General features: G+C 35.8%; 1 protein-coding gene across 5 annotated transcripts in view; it reads right to left on the bottom strand.

The window, feature by feature from the left end:
- USH2A (usherin) overlaps positions 1-23027 on the bottom strand; it is a 394137-nt gene that overhangs the window by 325980 nt on the left and 45130 nt on the right. For all 5 annotated transcript variants that reach the window (XM_069800131.1, XM_069800130.1, XM_069800132.1 and 2 more), the window contains exons 9-11: positions 22356-22449; positions 13045-13240; positions 12117-12247 (exon numbers count right to left, since the gene is read on the bottom strand). In XM_069800131.1, coding sequence (XP_069656232.1) covers positions 12117-12247; positions 13045-13240; positions 22356-22449 — 421 coding nt within the window. The remainder of the gene's footprint in view (positions 1-12116; positions 12248-13044; positions 13241-22355; positions 22450-23027) is intronic.

Genomic DNA, 23027 nt, shown 5'->3' with positions numbered 1-23027 from the left:
ATTAAACAGGGTGTAACTATCCAATTTTTAAATAAAGTTTAAAAGTCCTGTTCTTTCAAAACAAAAGGAAAAAAGAATTGAGTAAACAATGTGGCAATATTTACCATCTGGAGAGAGAAAAATGCAAAGAATAATTATAAAATTGCACTGTATAAATGGTGACTTCTGTTAAAACAAACAGTACTTTTCTGAATCACAGTGACTGCAAAACGCTATCATTTTCAAAGGTCAAGTTTTGCACTTTTTTGTTCAGACCGTATGTTTGTTTATCTTAGTGAAAATATTAGTTAAATAAGAATGAAGCAAAGTTGAAAGATTTCCTTTCTGATTACTCATCGAAAATAAACTTTCTCTTCCTTTACAGAAGGATGTGACCCAACAGCTCAGTACCTGAAACCCTCTCCCTCTTTTCTTGGTGCAGCTGGGATCCAAGCATTCCACTTCAGTGGTGGGATATAAAGGTCCTCTCTTACTCCCTGAATGGGTAGCATTGCTATTTGGAAGGACCTGAGGCATCCTTTGTTATGCCTGGGCCATGATCTGGGAGTACTTGTCTCACATCTTGTGCAAGATTAAAGGGCTCCTGAAAAGCTATCTCAATTTCAAACCTCTGAAAGCCAGAAAAAAAACCCATTCTCTATATATTCATCACTTTCTGATATGGTGGGAAAACTGATTACAGGGAAAGGGCACTGGCACAGGGATGGGGAAATGAATGGAAGACATCAGTCAATACACAACATAGATGAGAACAGGGAGTCAAAGCAACACAAAGATGCAGATGTGAATTGGCAAAAGATTTAGGATTCATAATCAAGAAACAAAACCTAACTTTTCTAACTCAAGTGTTCTGGGGAATACAGAGATGGCAGCAAACAAACTCTGTTATAAGTAATTTTCTTTGGGTCAGTGTATTCTTTTCAGTGCAAATATTTATAAATACGAAAAAGTACAGTGATTCAAAACTTGTTATTCATGTACAACATCAACAGCTGTAGTTCAATTTAGTACTATGTAGTATAAGTACTATTATGTAGTATTTTGCTTTTAATTAGCTACCAGAACAAAAGTTTCTCTTAACAGTTGTCTTTTTCACCTTAAACCTACAAGTTAAGCAAAGCTGAAACAACAGGAGAGTCCTGTGGCATTAGAGACAAAACTACTTGGAAGTTCCACTGAAAATAAATGTTATTATCACACCCTGCAGTCTACAACGAAGCTCCAAGCTTTATTAATACAAGGTAGAGTATTCCAACATCTAATAGTAAATTCTCAGTGCAAAAAACACTGAATGAAAGTTAGAGAAGCATGTATTCCTACTCCTTCCTCATAAAAGGATTCTGTAGTCCAATAAAACCTCTTCAATATGCTTTCACGATAGAGATCTATTACTGACGTATCAGCTACATTCTTCAGGAAGATGAAGATATTAAAAAGGCAAGAAAACAATATTTTATAAAAAAAAGGCAAGACAACAGCAAGTACAAAAAGCTGAGTTAAAAGACAACAATAGCAGAAAACACAGCAACAAGGATTTTCAAGTTACTCCCTTTTAGACTGGATATGATCTAGATATTTGGTTTATTATAAGACACCCAGTCATGCATCACAGCCATTCATCAGAGAACTCACATGTGAAAAGCAACTCTGAGTGTAATCCTAAATGAAGACAAATACCTACATTTTGTGTTAGTGATCATAGCATACCCAGATTACACAACAGCAAGTATTATAAAAAGGTAACTCACTGGTACTCAACAAACATATAACTCATACCCCAAAAGACTTTAAAGTTACTCCAAAAGCTACCACATGAAGGAAAGCATTACATGCAAAAAGCCATCTTCAAAAAGTGGAAATCACATCAAAATAAGGAAGTTAAATAAGACAGGATAACCACCACCAAATTTTAAAAGCAGAATAAGGCAATACAAAAATCAGCTTTTAACGAGAAACATGTTTAAGGCATGAAGGAAAAAAAAAAATTTTTTTTCAAATGTCAGAAACAAAGGAAGGCTACCAGAGATTCAATGAGGGCAATAAATAATTAAGTGGTATGATTAGCAGATTGAGAACTTTTCACTAAGAGGGAAGTGCAGCATCAGTACAGGTTGCCTAGAGGGGATGTGGAATCTCCATCCCCAGAGGTATCAAGACTCATCCAGACAAAATCATGACTGACTGGATCTAGTGCTGACAGCAATCCTGCTTTGAGCTGGAGCAGATGACCAACGAATGCTTCTACGATTCTGTGTAGCATTCAGGAAAGGTAGAACCACAACAGAGATTGCAAAGTATTTCACAGCTGTTCACTATGAAAGAGGTGTAACCATTCTATATTAAGAATGATTTTCAAGACTGGTTTCAAACCAAAATGTCGGAAGGAAAAGTTTTTTAGCAAAATCTCATCTGTTGAAAAGTGACTACACATGAGTCAAGAGTTCTAGATGAACTGAAATATCAAATTACTGAGTCATTAATTACTTAAGTCAACCTCAGTAGAAGAGGAATAAAACTATAAAAGTTACATCAATCTCCTCAAAAGGCTGTAAGGAAGCTTCCGAGATCTAGACTAGTAGCCTTTTTCTGTACAGAGCAAATTAATAGAAACAAAACCACAAGTTTGATATATTGGAAAAGATTAGTAATTTTTTTTGCAAAGAAAAATCATGCTTCATGATTCTTCTACATTTCTTTAGGTCAGCAACATCTGGAAATAGCTCATATACTGAACCAAATGGATGATCAAAAAGTCAAATTAATTTCTACATTAAGAAGTACAAACTTAATGCCTGAGGAAAACCAATGCTGACTATAGGTAGACAGTGATAAGTCCAAAATTAGCTATTATCACTCAAGAAAGGAGCTGTTAAAGCTGCTCCATTCCCCCTAAAAATCATTTGAAAGCTCTGAGGCAGTTAAAAAGGCAATACGAGTACTGGAATTATTAGCAAAAGAACTGAAAATTATACAGAAAATGTCACTCTGTCACAAAAATTCATTGTGTATCAACATTTTGCACAATTTGTATATCTGGTTACCCTCTCTAAAATAAAAGAGGTCACAGAGTGAGTAGAATAAGCAAAGATACAAATGCAAAGAGAATAATAATAAAAAAAAAAGACTTCATTTTGGAAAGAGATGACTAAGATGAAGAGAATACATGTCTATAAAATCATGAATGGCTTACAGAATGAATATTCATTATTTCTCACAATATAAGAAGGAGAGAACACCCAGGAAATTATCAGAAAGCAAACTTAAAAGAATGAAAAAGTACATTTTCTGTACTCTTCAAGTATATAGAAAAATACCCTTTTTTTAAAGTGCAGTAAAAAATGAGTTAGATTAATTCAATATGTGGACACCAAACATGACAAGTCAGATGAAACCCCAGAGTTTGGCTCCGGTAGTTCCAAACACATAAATAACTGGAATCTAGAAAAGTATATCACAGAAAGATCATGCTTCTTAACACCAGCTTCTGGTAACTATCAGAGAGGATACTATGCTAGATGAAAGTCTCATTTGATCCAGTATGGCTGTTCTTATCACAAATACATGGAAACCCCAGTCTAATTGTGAGCAGCTGGTAGCCATTTCCTGATGCAACAAGTGAAACGTGTAGATTACTGAGTGCCAAGAGAAGCAAAGAGCACCAGTATCTTCAGCATAATTTTAGGTGTCAAGCTATTACAAGAAGCAGTAATTTCCATCCCATTCAGTTGCAGAAAATTTATGTCCCCAAACTTTCTCTTAATAGGGTAAAAGAATATGCCAGAAAAATAAATATAACTCTTCAGAATGAGGGAGAAATATCTGGTCAGCTGAAGAATACAATTCAAATTTTCTCCAGGAACCAGCCAGTGAAACCATTTGGAGATTTCCCTATATACATTTCCTCCTACCTTGCTGTCATGTAGAAAAGACTTTTCCATCCATAATCAATACAACTGGCAACTGGTTTCCTGGTTCTAAAAAGAGTGAAAGTCTTTCATGGCAGTTAGAAAAAGGTATAGGAAACTAAAGTTTTTGTTAGAGGGAGGCTTATCAGATTGCTGCTTAATAGATCTGAAAATAGGTTTATATGTACCAGATTAGAGGATCTGTAAATAATCCACTGACATTCTTCCATAACACTGATTTGAAAGTTTTCTGAAAAACAAGTCAAGCAGAAAAAAGACATTCCTTAGACAAGACAAAAAGGAGACTCTGACTGTATTCACAAATGACTATTTTGTTTTTGTCTTCGCTGTAAGAGACTAGAAACCTTTCCATTCTGCTTCTTCAGCCATTTTCCATCAATGTTGTCCCAAAAGCTGGGTTCTTTTACCCGGTGTGCAATAAGCCAATCAATACATTGAGTTGATATACTTGTCTTTATTGCTGTACTGTAGTATAGGGTGCCAGGTGTCCAAATACCTGCACACCTTTAGAAAGAAAGGTTGAGGGTTTTATACAATTTTCTTACAAGGAAACTCATTAAAAAATTGTGATGGGCTACACAAGCTTACATAACAACAAGATCTTTTGAGTATGTCATGCTCTTGTCCAGTTCATTATACTAAGGTGGTCTGACATTTACATGCTCGTTATGCAAAAGTGGATGTTGATTTTAGTATTCAAATTAAGCAAGGTAAGACAAGGACAGGGTCTTTATTTCCTTCTCATCCAGTATTGACTAATCCACCATCATCTATTCCTAATGAATAATACGTTCTCGGTTATACATACTGCACATATTCTAACTCTCCTTATCTTAACTTTACGTGATCACCTAGCAGCATCTCCAAGGTAATGCATTTCTTCATACCAACTATTTCAAAATTTGTTAAGTTTTGCCAACCTTGCCAGTTAATTCTGTGAGTTACTATAACATCAACATAGGATATCAAGATGAAATATATCTATTGAAGAACAGCCTCTGAAAAACAGAATAACAAATTCAATTATATAACTCCACTTTAATCCTGCCCTCTATAGTAAGCATGGGATTATAAGAGCCACGAACATAGCTAAGGGAAATATGCCACTGTAACGCACCCCATATTACACAGATTTTTTCCTTCATATACTGCATGCACTTCAAGTAGCTGTGCAGAATTTTAGAGAAAAAGGTGAGAAATATGCTCCAGATAAAAATAGTAGATGGAGGGCGGGGGGGGGGGGGGGGGGGGGCGGGGGGGGAAGTAGGTAAAAGTACTTGTAAATGTGGGAAGGTTTGTAGGGTTCTGTAATTGCCTGCCCGGATGCTAAGCTCTTCAATATTTTCAGTAGCAGACTCTGAAGACAGAAGAGAGAATATGCTTACAAGCCTCACAGATCACCCCAGCTCGGGATGCGCACCCAGCCCCATCATGACCCTGAGGGCACCAACCAGCCTTAATGGCCCTGAGCAGCCTCACCTGGAGCCTCCACTCACACCCTCTGGCCACAGTCCAGGAGCTCCAGATAAGCTCCAGTCTGGGCATCCGCACCTCGCCTGGGCTATGCTGCAGTTGTGGCTGTCCCCTGCCTCCTGAAGGGATGCCTTGGACTTAGGCTGCAGCCATGTCTTCAGTCTCATCTCCTGCTGGCTCCAGACTGGACTCCCTGGATGGACCCTGGATTATTTATCACTTTGCCTTGTCTGGGGTTGTCAGAGGACCCTGTTATGAGCACTCAGCCATGTTTCAACGCTGCAGGACTGTGCCCTGGTGGCGGTGGACACTGCTCTTCTGGGATCACCCTCAGCAGGTTGATTTTCAACATCACTTTCACTCTTTGCGCAAATATTCTAAAATCAGTAAAGATGAAGTAAATGCAGAAGTTCAAAACACAACACATAGCAAGGAGACACCAAACGTGAAATAAAGAAAAATTGTGAAGAAACAATGCAGAAAATAACCTGGAAGTGATACTGGGCCTCTACAAATTAAATATGAACAATATGATACCACTCCAAAAAAGGTAAAAAACATTCTGCAATGTACTAAAAAGGAATCTCATATTTAAGGTATGAGAAAGAAAGGTAAGGCTTCAGCTTGAATAGTTCAAGGGTAGAACACACAAATTAGAAAAAGTACAGTAAAAAGCAATAAAAAATAGCTTTAAATAATGGGAATTTTACCTAAAAGAGAAAAGCAAAATTAAAGTATATATGTACTCTCAAGTTCATATGAAAACTGGTGATTGCATTAATTTAGGAAAGAAACTCATAATGGCTTAATTTGTGGTAAATTTGGCTTTAAAAAATGGGAAAAAAAGAAAAAGAATATCTTTAATTTCTCTGTACAGAGAAGCACCAAAATAATCCAGAAGCACTATGAAATGCTTGGCAATGGATACTGTTTCAAAGAAGTTGTACAAGCTGACAAATGTTTATAATGCTGCAGAAGTAGGTGTACTACAGGTTATAATATGGAAATCTACATCAAAACGGGTAGAACAAACCATTTCTATAACTATATAAATATCTAAGTGAATTATGAAGCAAAGTGGTGGTTGTTGTTATTACTATTATTATTTCTGCAAATCTAGCTTACTCTAGAAACAATGGTATCATTAAGAATACTGGTAGCAATTAATATTTAAAGATTTTATTAATGAGGATTTCACCAGTTGTCCACTGGACATATTACTGAACGTTCTCCTCCTCCCCCCAGTCCAAATGCTATCTGTCATTTAAAGAAGTAGACTTTAATTATACTGGCTGTAGAAGAGCAGAAAGCAATCTGTTCTCCTGTTGCTTACACCTGACAGGCCTTGTTCCGACCCAAACAGTAAGCAGATAGAAACAGCCTGTCTATTAACATGACCATCTTGATACTAAATCACTTATGGAAAATATCTGTCTAGATTGTTCGCTGCGAAAATGAGTCTAGCCAAGTATTACTACCAAGTGGTGGTGTACCTTGGGACCTCATAATTACAATTGTTATTTGATACCGAAAATCACTGATGCTGAGTTGGCACATATCCCTTGTGTCATTTATAATTTACGTATGAAATACACATTAGTCCCATATCCTTGAATGTAAACAGTTATAAAAGGTATGCAAGCAATTTCCTCCTGCACAAATCACAGCTACAGAATTATTGTCTTTAATCAGGAAGCAGACTACTTGAGATTTCTGAATTTTAGATATACCGAACAGTTCACACTGATACCACTCTTCAATTGGGGGACACTTTAATCTAACTCATCACATCTAGAATCACAAATTCAAAGAGGAGACTGTTTAGGAACCCTCCCAATGTCCAGTTACTAAACTGATATAAGGACTTAAGAGATTTAAGTACCCAGGACAAGGGGTGACATACTCCGAAGAATTGTCTTAATTATTGTTTGGGGTACAGCAAACTATTTAGCCATAGTGCTCATCTAGTAGATGTTCAACACATACATATCATGGTTTCAGAAATATACCTTCTGAATACTTAAAATCTTGTTGACCATATGTATGCATAAAGTATAAAATGGAATTTGCTGAAAAAAATAGCTGGCCTAAGCCTCTCTGAAAGTTAAAACCCTCTTTTTCTCCTTGGGTATCCCTATAATTTCAAATAGCTATTCTTTGGTGCCTGTAATAGAAGAAACATACTGCCAGACATGTAATCGGAAAGTCTCTCCAATTCTGGAGAATAACTACGAGATGTAGCTTGAAGTTACTAAATAGAAAACTAAAGCTGACACCTTCTAAGTTTCTTTTACCAAAGTTAACTTCTGGTTTTGAAGCCCCAAAAACATGACAAAAAAGTGCTTTTGCGATTGTCTGAGTCATGATTAATTTCAATTATTTACTCTCTACCAGGACAGAAGCACTTTCCTTTGACCAGCTGGCAATGCCCTAAAACTCACATTTTAAGACCCATGGGTATATTTAGTTCCTGCATGGAATTCTTTCTGTTCATTGCTGGCTTTCCAACTGATTGGTACTGATCTTGATGTTCTGCCTTTTTGATATAAATGCTAATGATACACTTCTCACTACCTTCTTACTTGACACAAATCTGGCAAGGACCAGAGCATCCAGTTGACTGCAGTCTCAGGAAGTGGAGATGGGGGGGGGGGGAAAGAGGGTTGAGGATTTTTCTTTTCCTTTTCTTCAGTTTAGGAAATGAGAACTGCGAGGTGTTCTGGCTCACACACATAGGTTAATGGTCTGACCACCAAATACCTGAGAGTATTCTCAGTAAGTCAGCTTTGGGAACTGAAAATTGAATAAGCAGCAATAATGAAGTTCCTTTTCACTCCTCCGCTATCTCTTCTTGTCATTGCATACGATGACTTTCAAAAGTCAGTAGCTTTCTACTACTTCTGCTCAAAATGTAAAATGAGGTGTGTACCCTTTCCCCATGACACTCCAAAGGGCAGGAGTGGACCAAATCCCCAAAATAGGTTGACAAACTATCACAGAAAAAACAGCATTTCCGTGGTACAAAATGCATCAGAAATGAAGCCATGGAATTATTTAATATAAAAAGCTCATTTTCCTTCATTTTAGCGATAAGATTAAAGGCCTCCCATGAAGGAAAATCCAGTATTCAGAATACACACAGTGGTTTATAACTTGATTTTTTTATGGAACCCACTATGCACGTGAGCTTTTCATTGACACATTTGCATCCTTTATATTCCTTATTCTATTTGATATATCTGTTGACTGAAATGCCCTTAATTAACTGCTTTACCTATGTTATTTCGCTTGTAACACACATTCCAGTTATTTATTTATTGTCAATCACAATAAATGGGTGGAAAACTGTGTAGGTGGAAAAATGAGAAAAGGGGAATGCTGATTCTAATTTTAGATCAAAGAATTTATCAACTCAGAAGTAAAAAATGATCAGAAATAGAGATGCTACTTTGGTTTAAAATATGTATGCATACACAGCTATTAACTAGCTTTTCCATTACGTACAAAAAAAATGAAATCAAACATTCAAAATTCTGAGGGAAAAAATGAAGAAATTCAAAAGATCAATATTTAGGGAGTGTACAGAAAGGTGAAGTCTGAAGCCTGTTCAAAAGCTCACTTGGTAGCACTGGAATCTGTTTTCATTTGACTCCTCAGAGAAAACACTAACTAACATTTTGTTCATCTTCATGCCTTACAAAGAGTTTTCTTGCAACACAAGACAATACAGCTGCCATCTTGACAGAAGTCTTTGCAACTCTGAACAATATCCTCTGCAGTAAAGTACAGCTTCTTTGGACCAATAAGTATATGATACATACTTATTTGCACGTTAAGAGTAAATTTTTAAAAATCAGCATAAGCTGAGTAAAGAAAGGTGCCCAAATTCACTGAGACTGGAATGGTACTTCCGAAGACTAGTTAAAAGCAATAGCAGCACTTTCAGCTTTGTCTAGAAACAAATGCCTTGGAAAAAGAGTGCTTTTTTTCACACCATTATATATGGCATATTATAATAGAATCATGAAAGGACTACAAACTGCTTTGCCTGATTGAATACGTAAGCATTTGTAGAGCAGTCTGGGTAAAAAGCAGCACAGGAAAATGAGTCAAGGATTGTGGTAGAAGGGCCAGAAGAAATTAATCTCCAGCTCTCCATACAGAGCAAGAATGATCACATCAGCAGTATTCTGGCAGAATTTTCTCATGTGCGAATGGTTAGGGAGAAGGGAAGAAGGCAGCCAATTCTTCTTTCACTCTCATAAAACTCAGGCACCTCAAATAATTCATCTGGAACTTTCTGACTGTTTGAAATACTTTGTGACAAATGCTCACAAAGAGGATGCAACCAGCACGTATCTTTTCTACACTGATTAGATGTCAATAACCAGCATAGAAGTGGACAAATTTTATCAGGCTGCGGCAATTCTCTCTCTTGTACCCACCAGTCACAAGGGAAGACCTCTCTCTGCAAAAAAGGTCTAATGAACTGCTCATGGATGCACTGCTACACCACTCTTCTAAAATCCCACTCACTACTATAAGCCATGAAGTTAAACTTTTGAAGTTTTTAGTATGTTAGTTTGCACTTTAAAATACAAATGAAGTTACACACTTGTAACTGATTTGTAAGTGGGCATGATCTACAGATGTACAAGAACGGACAACCTATGCAAGGGAGAAACGCTACACATCTACATGCATTTCTTACCAAGGGTAGAGTGAAATAGGTGAACAGAACAGGCACAAAGTTTTCCGGATCAGTTCAAAGAACTGAGATGGGAGTAACCATGTTACAGTAAGCTCTTCTAACCATCCTGTAAACTTTCTACATTAATAATACTTCATTTGATGAGTAAATATTCTTTCTGTGCCATTCAGTAGATTAATTTGTGATTCAATGGAATAATTTTAGAACTCTGTACACCTCTTGGAACTTAGTGACACAACTGGCACTTTGCAAAAAGAAAAAAATGTTCATGAACTGCAGAAAATGGAAAGTTATGCAGTAAAAGTGTATTCTACCCCATTTTTGGCATATTTCCTTGAAAATTATCATTGTGACGTGACAATTAATTTTCACGAGTAGGGTCCTTATTCCTTATGATTCCATCTTCTACAGGTCAGATTTGGAAACACTTCCTTCAATGATGCCTTCCTATTTCATGTAATTCATTTCAGCCTTTAGTCCCCAGCCTTATTAATCTATTCTTTAATGCCTCTTAATCATTTCCCTGCTCTGCTTCTACTGCAGCAGTCAACTGATGCTTTATTGAGCACTACAGTCTCCCCCATTTTTCCCATTTTATCTCCCCATTCATACTTTCACAGTCAAGCTTCATCAACATTCTTGTATATTTCACTATAAAGCAGTGATTTCTGTAAACTACTCTTCCTCTGATTATTAATCACAGCTAAAGTTGTTTTAGGTCAACATTTCACCACAAACCATGGACACACAAATCAGCATTTGCTTTCATTTTTCCCATACCTTAAAAAATAGTCCTAACATGATACCTGTGTTTTTCAAGTGTTTTTTCATTTCTGTGGTTCTGGCAAAAAGTATCATCTTCAGAAGACGGAAAATTATAAATTATTTTTTATTTGTGCTATAGGGGATTATTTTTAAAAAAAACATTGTGCTAAATTTGCATATCACTCAGCATATGCACCAATGCATGAGTCCTGCGAAGGTGCACTGAGTCAAACCGGGCATGTATTTGTACCACTACAGAACCAAGGATGAAAATGCAACAGGATCCACAAGAGCTTACTGGTAAATAAAATGCAATAACAAGAGACATTATATGAAAAATGCTAGAGATTGTTTTATGAAAAAAGTTTGGAAAAAAGGAGAAACGGGAAATGTGGCAACAAGCTGAAGAAGTCCTATCTCAGTTCCCTGTAGAACAAGTTCTACCTTTAAAATGTTTCTAAAATACCTTTCAGACAAAGAAGCTATTGCTTCCCTATTCCTAACAAAATTTGGATTTTGGCAATGGACAGTACATATGTGATAGAACATGAACCAGAATATATCTTTAATATATGTTCAAGACTTCAATCACTTTTCCTGCTTTTTTTTGACATGCATATTTTGAAAGTTACAGATAGATTTATTATCACACTATATGTCTTGCATGACAATGAGGTCCATAGGCTTAAAAAGCATAGCTGATAGTGTTTCTTTCCAGCATCACTTTGTGGGTTTTTTGGTTTTAGTTTTTTTTTCAGATGGACTTTATGAATTAAAAGGGAGTTCAATCCTTATCTTATTACAGAGAAAACTAGTTAATTTTAGTTCAATTTCAGGCTCAGCTTATTGCCTGAATTTTCAAAATCTGTTAGCAATTTTAAGATAGTATCAAGACCTTCAAAAACAATCCAAACCTGGATGTTTTAACATTGCTGAGTGCACAGGTACTTGTTAGTATCCCCAAACTACTATTCACTTCTGGAAGTTCATACAGCTTCTTTTATGTCTGTTGCTGATCTAGATGATTGAAAAGATGAACTTTTCAACAGTACATCTTGAATTGTTCGCTGTGTTTTCTCAGCTTTCAGCCTCTGATGTAAATCAATTATCATTTTAAAAAGGCTGAACTTAAGCATTTTTTTATAAAGTAGTTACCATCTAAATACACTTTGTAAAATCTTACTGCTGTCTATCCAGCTGATTAAAATGTTTTGTCATTTTTCTGTATTGAGGCTACTTACATTATCACACAGGAGGGTCTTATTTTTGGTGCCTGTTGCGTAACAGTCACAGGGTTTGCAAACATCAATGGCTGAAAGATCTGCACCTGCTTGTCTGTAATGGAAATCCTTGCACAGCTCACAGTTCCTTCCTGCATGAAAGAAAGGTTATGCATTATGGCTTCCAATTCATTAAAATTAGCTGTATAATTCAAAATTAAAGACTCTATTCCTTTGAGAGAATTCTATAATTTTCAGGACGTCCATTTTAATGCACCTTTCATCTCTACCTGCCAATTTAGTGATCCAGAGCATATGAAACAATGAACCTGTTACAAACTATGTTTTACTCCATTAAACTTCCATCTGTTATATAATACCACACTTATATAAAAGCTGTGCCATGCAAATGCCTATACATTTTTTGGAAAAATTATCATTGAACCTGAAACTTTTCTTTTTTCCCTTTACTAGACAAAGCCAAGAAAACTGAAATAGAAGAGAACTGCTAAACAAAAGTATTCAAATATACTACTTACACAGAATAGAAACCTTTACTCAATAAGCAAGAAACTGACATCAGAGCAAAACTGGACAACCTTTTTAATATGTTATCTGTTAAACTGGTTCAATTAGAAAGACAATATTCTGGATTTAAATGCACTAGCACATGTAATGGAAACAGCTTTGAAACTATACATTCTAATTATTTATTAGGATGCGTTTTGCATGGAAGATTTTATACAAGATTGGATCAAATTTTAGCAGTATTTTCCTGTAGCTTAAGTATTGACACAATTGTAATTACTGCACTATCTGGACAGTTTAAAAATGCATATACATGAGAATTCATTGGAACGTCAGCCACTGAGCATTACTAATTTCAGCTGACACAAGACTTAGTCAAAAAGTGACCGTAAAACAAACAGTCCATTCTCTTGTGACTTACCGGCTGTGTTGTGTTGACAGTTATCACACACTCCACCACCGCCTCTGTAGTGCTCCTGAGGAAAAGGGTCCATTGCTAAGTCATAGTGGCAGCTTACTGCATGGCTGTAACATTGACAAGGTTTGCAATTATAGGCATGAACTTGGTCACCTGGACGAAAAGGCTTGTCATTGTACAATGGCAAACAGCGATCGCACTGAAATTAGAAAAAAAAAAAGAAAATACTATTTCTTTACCTTACAAGAACACTATTATAATCACTATATTCATGTTTCATTCTATGGGTTTTCCCCCATTTAAATATTAAAAATATTGGGTTTAGACAAGAAGTGAGAAAACATATAGGGAAATAACAAAACCATCTCTTTTTTTTTTTTTTCAGTCTTTTTAAGTTACTTTACCAACAGATTAAAACCAAGAAAAGTGGGCAAAAGAATAAAATTTTAAGTATTTAGATACTCAACACAGGCTAACGTCCTGAGATTCAGATTTAGTTAAACCTCTGAAGATGCAAAATGGTGCCTTTTGAGGCACAAGACACATTCACCTAATGCATCCATTTGGATGCATTTTAAACAAATGTCTGTTACTACAGTTCACAGTATTGTAGTACCTGTAGTTTGTACAGTTACCATTTGACCTGTGAGTGAAACAAAAAGCCTCCTATGGCCAAATATGTGATGTTGTACAGAGTATCTGAAATATCAGCACTTCTTAACGTGCATTTATCCCATGAAATTTTCAAGAGAGAAGTTTTAAACAAAAAATGTAAATCTCTACACACATTCAGCTCTATCAAGTTGTATTTTAAATGACATCAGTGGAATACTAGGATACCAGGCACATTGTTTAAATAATCACCTAAACAAATAATCTTGTTTTCTTCAATTCTTTTCAAATTTGTTGGATACAAAGACTAATGATATTGAAGTACTTAATTAGCTTAAATCCAAACAAGTAAAAATATTTTTTAAGTAGTTCAGGAGCACCTCAGAAGCTCATTTTTTATTTGTATGAACTCACAATATTACCTTTTAAGTAGAGCTTTGTGAAAAATGTGAATTTGGAATAATCTTCAGTTCATAATACACTCAAGAAAACTTGAAGGAGACAATTTATTGTGCCTACCAGTTCATCAAGAACTAAAACCAAATTGGATTTCTTAAAGTTAATGAATGGATAGCATTTTGGACAATTGCATTCTCTTTATGGTGAACAATGCAACTAGTTTTTATTAAATCAGCTAAAAAAATGGTACATGTTGGCACTGGAGAGATGTTTGCTTAGAAGAACTTTTTTAATTTAACTGGCATTACTAAAAGTTCATTCCCAAAATGCTGGTGCCTTGCTGATCTAAGAAACAAAATATACTGCAATTATAATTTCCATCTTTCAGAGGAAATTTAAATGCTTCAAAACAAGTTGCTTCTGCAAAGTATTTTGGCACCTTCTTTCTTCTTAAGTTCCAGAAGTGCGCTCATCTTTCTTCAGGGCTACTATTCCAAGCACTATTACAATTATTTAGGCCCAGTGTGCCTACATCACCTATACACTGACAATTAGGAAACTATACTCAAGTTTCTAAACTCTTTCACTCACAGCCAATGCTGGGAAAGCATCAACTGTGGGTAAAATGAGAAACTGAACTGGAAAATATAAGCTTAAGACAGTCCAAGAACTGTGGAGCAGTCACAACTCCTAACAAAAGCAACTTGGAAGAGAAAATGAAAGCACAAGAATTTATCCGCTGAAATTTAGTTTTAATAAAGGCAATTAACAGTAAAAGGTAAGATAACAATAGCCACTGCACCTTCTGTAATCTGATAAAAACAAAACAACAAAAAACCCACATCACCACAGTGAGAGAATAAGGAGGTTTCTGGATGAAAGTTAGCAGAGCTTCACTTGAGACCTTGAACTCTGACCTTTGTTTATCAGAAGAATCACTGCCTAATCATGATTAGCCCAGTTAAAGTACACCAAGGGGAACGCCTTGACCATAACTGTTACACAAGTTACACAGTGCAAACTAATTCAAGTCCTTCCCTCATTCACATCTATCTTTCCTCTCTCTAGTCACTCCCTTTGCCACTACCTTGAGGAAAAACAGCGTTACACAGCACCAGCAACACAAGACAAGAGGGTTTGTTCAGGCATCGCACTACTTGGGAAGCGCAAGAAAGAAACCCCAGCTCCCAACCAAACCATCCCACTCATGCAGCTTCCTCCTCCCAGCATGTCAATGGAAATATGTCCTCCTTGAAGGGAAAGCAGTACAGGAACAGCTACCAACCTGCCAGCCCTGAATTTCCATTTGTGCATGGCCAGCCATGTAGCAGCTGAGAGCATTCATTATTTCATTTCAATCTTAGATCAGTTACTTATACAAACCTGTGCTTATACCTATTATTAAATAACACACAAGCACTAAGGAGTAAGAGAGAAGATGGCATTTGATTACATAGCACAGGGCTTCTTTGAACTACCATATCTCTTGTTCTGTGACTTTTAAAATTTTGACAAAACTTTTTAAAAGCCTTAGCAAAAAAGTAGTCATTCAAAAGCTGGCAGTGACTATGAAACAATTGCTGTTCTAGCAGTTGTCACATCTGTATGCATTAAAACTCATCCTGCTGAGTTTGTCACACCTTTATTAGGTTAAGAATTGCATTTAACTTCCAGACCTGCTGTGTTTAACTTTCACTTTTGGTAGCATGATGATGTACATATGGCAACCTTCAGGTCTTCATTCATCAAATGTAAACCTGCATTCACCCAAAGCATAGTCAAGATTTTTCAAAGGTATCGAGAGATTGAGGTTTCAGTTCTTGGCTGCCATGTGTAAAACAGATAGGTAAAAATCCCCCAAAAGCCTTTGACAAATCCGAACAAGGTCTAGTGGTAGATTTACAAAGAATGTTAATTCTTGACAAAACAAGCCTTTCTCCATAACTGTAAAAACCACAAACATGCAGATGCAGTTACATTTAGGCCCGTCAGAAAACATCTTAAATATATGGCTTTACCTATGGACAATAACAAACATGTCCTCTTGATATACAGTATCTGAACTGCTCACCTTCTGCAAAAACAGTTTTCTGAGGAAACATTACATGGACCCAGATGGTCAAAATACTTAGCTCATCTTGGCTCAATTAATTAGTTTAAAATTATGATTAAAAGCTTATTTCCAATAATGAATTCAGGATTTATTTTTTTTTACTAAAATTATTATTAAAAACTTACCTTATCAAAATGCCTGAATCCAGCACACTTATGGAAGGATCACCAGTGACTTCAGCCTAAGCCTTTATGTGCCAAGTTCCTTATTAATCACTAAGAATACTGAGGACAGTGCCTCTGAAGAAACAGTCAACAAATATTCAAAGAAATACTTCAGAAGGCAACGGTAACAATACATTAAGACCTGCAATAAGTCATGATCAACTAGAACCTTCTACTCGCCTCTGGGTGGCTTTTTTTTTTTTTTTTTAATGTTACATTATGTAGAATTTATTCCTTTTTTTCTTTTCCTAACCTGTGTAGGAGTTCCCATCTCACGCCTGTCAAAGTTCAGCTGCAATAACCAGTGTACATACACACCTATACTACTTATATTATACATATGCTTCTATAATACACATATGTCATTAACAGTACAGAGATTTAAAAATTTGCTGAAGTGATATCAAGATTAGAATGCCACCTTCTCAGGCATTTCAGAATGCTGTCTTGCCTTTGAAAAACTCCATTATGTATATCATCCAACCATGTTTTCTTATGCTGCCCTATAAGTGTTGACTATAGTAGGATAATCACACACTATTTTTTCCTTCCTACAAGATCCCAGTCTCTACCCAAATGGACAGTATGTTTTCACTCTATTTAGCTTAATTAGCCAAATAAATATGGCTTCAAGGCAATATCTATTCCTGTGTAGGTTAGCCATGCTCTGAAGACAGTCATCTTAATCTCCCCATGGCTCTTCCTCAGCACCGTCACTACAGCATTTGACTATCTATCAAGACCACATGTTAGCAGAGCTTTGAACCATATCTGTCTCTGGTGAACTCCCCAAAGACCAAAGCAAAAGCCAGGTTTTATTGGGGGGGGGGGGCAAGCTAGAACACTCTAAGTGACTCCAAATGACTAATGAAGACAGAATAGAAATGAAGAGCATCTTATGGGGTTCCATCATAACACTCCATGTACTTTAAAAGGATGCAACATAATTTTAGAAACTAAGCACAGACATAACAGATGGTTTACAACTACTGTATGCCAAATAGCATTCTAAGAAAAGATACTACTGCTGCTTTGCAATGGCAAAGTGACTGACAAAGAACCTGACCGGCAAAGAACATAAGACCTACCATTCTGAATGCCAGATTCCAACAATGGGACACAACTGATATCTCAAACGCTGGCACAGATGTTGTCAGACAGCATAAGATATATCTCTATTCAACTCCTCTTTCATTTATGCTTTTTTTGGTGAAATTACTTGAAGCCACACTAAGTTCTACACAATCAAAGCATACGCAACCACACTAATTCTTACAATCAGGCGGCTCAGTAAATTAATTCACACTTAAATTCTCTGGGATTAAAATTCGAAGCTATTTTCAAATCAGGCATCCACTCCAACTCTCATTTAGACTGCAACCCTGTAGGAGTTCTGTAAAATTAAAGAGAGGGAGAAGGTATGTCTTGCAGCTGATGGGTTTGGCATGTGTTCTGTTTTACCAAAGCTCTGACTTGCTCAGGGTATTAAATTGTAAGAGATCTGTAATATTCTCCTGTAATATTATAGAATGCTGTAGCCCCAGTTACTAGGTATTGTAGGGTTAATTTTACTTTTCTGAGGAAGCTATTGCATGGGATTTTTTTTTTTTTTTAAATAATAGGGGGGTAAAAGAAAGAAAAAAACAGATTGCCTAACCACTTGGGCACTTGTATGGAATATGTGAAAAAAACCCATAGAAATTCAATAAATATATGTGGCACTATGATTTACATCAGCTACTTCCAACAACAGTGAAGCACCAGCCCAGTTGTGTCTCAGCTTGCTTTCACATTAAATGAAATAAATATCCAGCACAGTGGATAAGACCATGAAAATCATTTTCAGACTGGAACAGCCGCCTTAATTTCTGAGAGGTAACAATGACAACCATAATGCTAGTTGCCATTCACCTCAAGTAAAACTTACAAACATCAGATCAAAATGTATAACAGATAATGACCACTTCACAATTCCTTCAGCATGTCATCACCTGTGCAACAAATCATGAGGTATCTGGGACTGCAACAAGATCTTTCAGTATTTCAGCAATCCTTGTAAACAAATTGTTTTAGAAGCCTGCATCTTTGAACTATGCAACTACACCAGTTTTCCAGGGATGGATTCATGGACAAACCCGTAACTTCTACACACATGTCAAAAGTTATCTAAAATTTTCAGGCAGGTGAGACTACTGGACTAGGTGCTTTTCTGCTTGCTGTTTCCTAAAACTCCAGTCAACTATCTGCCTGCTTGATTTCCTTTCTTTTTATTCTGATATAAGCAGCTTCCTCCCAGGCCTATCCTCTGGATAAAAAATTTATGGCACAGAGCTTACCAAAAAGCGCATTTTTTGCTAGCTTGCTTGCTTGCTTCTGCAAGCTAGAAGTCTTTGTTATTGAGTGACCACTTACTATAGTTAATATTTACAGCTCCTCAGGTACTATGTATCATTAATTCCAACATGTAACATGATGATACAGATTGACCTTTAAGTAAGGTTTAGATAGATTCTTCTGTAACAACATAAAAAGCCTTTATTTATCCAATTCTTGGTAAATCAACAATGCCATATCCAGTTTTCAGAGAGCAGATGTTTAAGACCATTAATTATTTGCACAGAAAACTCTGAAGACCTGAAGCCTTTACTGTATCCCGCCACTCTCACACTTCCATTCATACCCTCTCAAGCATTTATCAGAGTTGCTTTATTTATTTTAAATTCTATTTTCTATTATTATTTCTACAATTATTCCTGTATATTTTGCCATTACCTTTCTCTATTAAGTTCTGTATGACCAATTTAAAGGTGGCTCTGAGACTGTAAGGTAAGGCTGATCTTGTTTGACGGTCTTGTTTTTTCATGGGCTGTTTCCAGTTTTTCATGTAACATCATGGAAAGTTTTTGAACATACTATTACTCGTGTCTATAAATTAGTCTTGGCATACAAATATTACCAAAATCTGGACTCCACTCTTGGTGCCTCAGTTTCCATTTGTAAAAGGCAGAGTTACTTCCGAAAGCAGGACACAAGACATTCACAGAACAATTTGTAAATGAAGTAGCTGAACTGTTTTTTCTAAGATGAGAGATAAGCTCTGTGAGGATTTATTTCCTTTTCTTTCATAATCTGGCCCCTCAACATCTACAAGTCATTCTTAAGCACTCTCTTCTTCCCATCATCTCAAATTTCATAGCAACATATTTCTTCATCAAAACAGAACTCAGGAAAAAAAAAAAGAAAAAAAAAGAAATTCCATTTGATATGTCAAATTTCATAACATGGTGATGCAAATAGCTAAACTAAGATTTCTATTTGTAATGAATTATGCAAATTTTTTGTTCCTGGTATTGCTTTGCTGTGCAACAGCTATCCAGATGTATATGCCAGATAAATTCATGATGGTAATTTTAGTTGTATTAAGCGTAAATGTGACAAGGACATACTCTGCCATATGTTAAGAGCTTGTCAAGGGATCAAAAAAAAAAAAAAAAAAAACCCAAATCACTGGAGTGGGAGCCTGAGAAACATAGGTGTATAGTTGCCAATGATAGTCAAAAATCAGGATGGATTTTCGTTTTGCTTTTAAGTGTTTGCCTTACAAAAAAAATCAAAACCTTTAAGCTGTTTGGATTTCATGTAAATCCTTGAAAAAAGTCAAAGTAGTTAGTGATATACTTGCAAATATTAATTCTATTTTATTACTACTTCTATTTCATTTCATCTAAAGAATGAGGAAAATAATTAAACAACATCCTTATTGTACTGTGAATGAATACAGTTAATTCAAGCATTTCAATTATCGTTACAATGCATATATGTGAAATCAAAAACGTGACACTCACTGGAACAACCCATTAACATTGACAGAAAATATCTGATAAGGCAGATACATCATTAAAATGTATTTGGTTTGTTTTCACAAGGTAGCATAAGTCTTGCAAGAGTGCTTGGTGAACGTCCAGATCTTATTAAATATTTATAATTAATCCCTACAAAGTAACATTTCACAATGTGTGTTCTAATTAAAGGGACATTGTCAGTTTTAATATTTTTTTCTAATTTGACCCACCTAAAAAACTTCAAATTTCTGTTCAATTCCCATTTAGACTGTAGATCCTACACCTCTGCTTAAAAAAAACTAGAAAACTTAGATCCCCTATGAAATTTTACAAATATCTTTCACATGATCATAAGCACAATATCAAATGCTCTCAGGTTAACACTTCTTGCTCTGTTCTAGCAAGCACAGACTGCCTGGGGATTTTTTGATGTGAGATTAGTCTCCCTTTTGCTATTCCACAACCCTTTCTTAATTTTTAGAAAGGGTTATTTCCAAAAGGCATAGATGTAGCAAGGAATAAAACATGTACTCATGACGGAAATCTAACATTCAGTGGGAACATGGGATTCATTTCTTTGATGTAGCTCATTCTTTAACCTCAACTTCTTTTCCTTTTCTTTTTTTTTTTTTTTTTTTGAGATAAATAATTAATCTAGGGACAGAATCTTTTGTCTGAGCAAGTTTGCTTAACTTGTACATCATAATTCTGCTTTTGCTAAGTTGTATGTGAAAAGCTTCCAAGAAAACCAAAGGTTGTATGAAGAAAGTGCAAACTGGTACCATTATTCTAAGCTCTCCTCTACATATTTATCTAGATGACCATGACTTCTAGTAAACAACCTCATTTTGGTTCTCCTATGGCCAAGAATTATAAAACTAGTAGGAAAATTATAATTTTGCAACTTGGTTTCAACTGCATACTACACTTCACAAAATCCCTCTTTATTGAGAAATGCTGTTAAGAGCAAAGCAATGATAAGCATATTTTCTAGACTGTATCTAGATTATTTAATATGGCCTTCTAATTAATTCCAAGAAACTTTACCTTAATATCGACTATCTGAAAACACAGAACAGTAAAAAGGAAGATTAAATTTACTCTTTTGTTAGAACAATCATGTTGCTACTACAGATTATTTTAAAGATAACCAAATATCATATACGACTGCAAAAAGTACAGGACATTGATATTTACAGGCTGTCCTCAAATAAATAAATTCATAACTCAATTTTCAATGTTTTAAAAACCCACTACCCAAATCACTGGTTTAGATCAATATAATGAATAAGACCACCAAGAAAATAACTTCCAAATACATATGTACTGGCATGTCTCAGTGTTTTCTTACATGTGCTCGACAACGCAAGAGACATTTAAAATCAAGTCCAAAATGTTTTAACTCTTCCTATCCTAGACATATTTTGTAAAACAACTGCATCAAAAGATCTCATTCTTAGATGAAGTCAGAGACTGCAATCTACAGATGTCCCAAGTACCTACAGATGTTCCAAGTATCTGAAGGTAAATCTATGTCAGTGTTTTACCTTGGATTAGCCATGCAGTTTTGAAGCAAATCTCCAAATTTTCTGCATTTACTGTGCTTTGGTTTGCATCATGGAGCTGTCTTGGACCACTTGAACCGTTCCCTTTCAAATGAAACTAAATTGGAAGCTGAACTCCAGGACTGTGCCTACTGCACTCCATCTACTCAATGGGTCTGGAGTCCATAGGACCAGACTAAAACTACTGTACAGTACAAAAAAAAAAAAAAAAAAAAAAATCCCTTGAGCACATCTGCTGTTGGGTCTTCATTACTTTTTCATTCTACACATCATTTGTTAGTTGCTACAGCAGGTAGAGCCATAATCTTTATTAGATTCTGACAGTCTAAATTCAAGTTTGCATGTAATGTTTGAAAGTGGCATAATCCTTTAACAAGAAATCAAATCCCTAAACACAGCACTCCTAATGGTCTGTGCTGGAACAACTTTTGGCGAGGGGAGGCAGAGGGGGGGCGGGGATAGTTTTTTGTTGCCTTACTTAATACAAACCCTGCTATGGAAAGTTTCCCTATAAAAGCTAGGACAACACTAACACACATACACACACTCTTTCCCAGGACTAAAATCCCAATTTTGAGGCTGTTCATAGGGGACATAGATAGACAAAGGAGAGACTAACATTATTTCCTTCTGTATAGCTTTCCTTGACACACAGGCACCTATACAGTTCCACAGCTGTGTCGCAATTATCAGCATGGCCATGGCAATTACACCTGAAAGAACAATAGGTAGTGAAGAAAAAATTAAAACGTGGAAACACATCTGTCCAACAATATATAACATGGTCACGAAGACAATTTTGTCTATTACATAGTCTGGTTCTTCATTAAGAACAAATAAACACCACCAAAGAGAATGTTCTTAAGTGCAGTAACTTACAAAAGACTACTTCACTCAACATATTTTTAAGTATCAACAGTTGCTTTCCAAGAAAATAAAAACCAGCATGTAGTACAGCTACTCTTCCCTTATATAATATGTAATGACAACTATATTTCAGTATATAATATTAATGTGTAAAACTTTATTAAATAAATAGCAATTAATCATCAATATTAAGCCTTAGTGTGGCTCTATTTTTTCAAGAAATCTTAACTGTATCAAGCATAATTTTCTAGTTTAACCCGTTTTAATCTCAGTTAAAATGTCCATTTCTTACTAAAATAAAATCTTTCTAGAGTATTAGTTATTAGGCAATAATCATCCCACTCTACCTAGAAGGTCTGCTCTTCTGGAGGCCTGGCATAGCTTTGCAAACTACAGCTGAAATTATTTTACTGTTATGTAGTCA

This window comes from Haliaeetus albicilla, chromosome 13, assembly GCF_947461875.1.
Source record: "Haliaeetus albicilla chromosome 13, bHalAlb1.1, whole genome shotgun sequence".
NCBI lineage: Eukaryota > Metazoa > Chordata > Aves > Accipitriformes > Accipitridae > Haliaeetus > Haliaeetus albicilla.
Note: the sequence above shows the minus strand (reverse complement) of the source record. Positions and strands in the feature narration are given on the sequence as shown.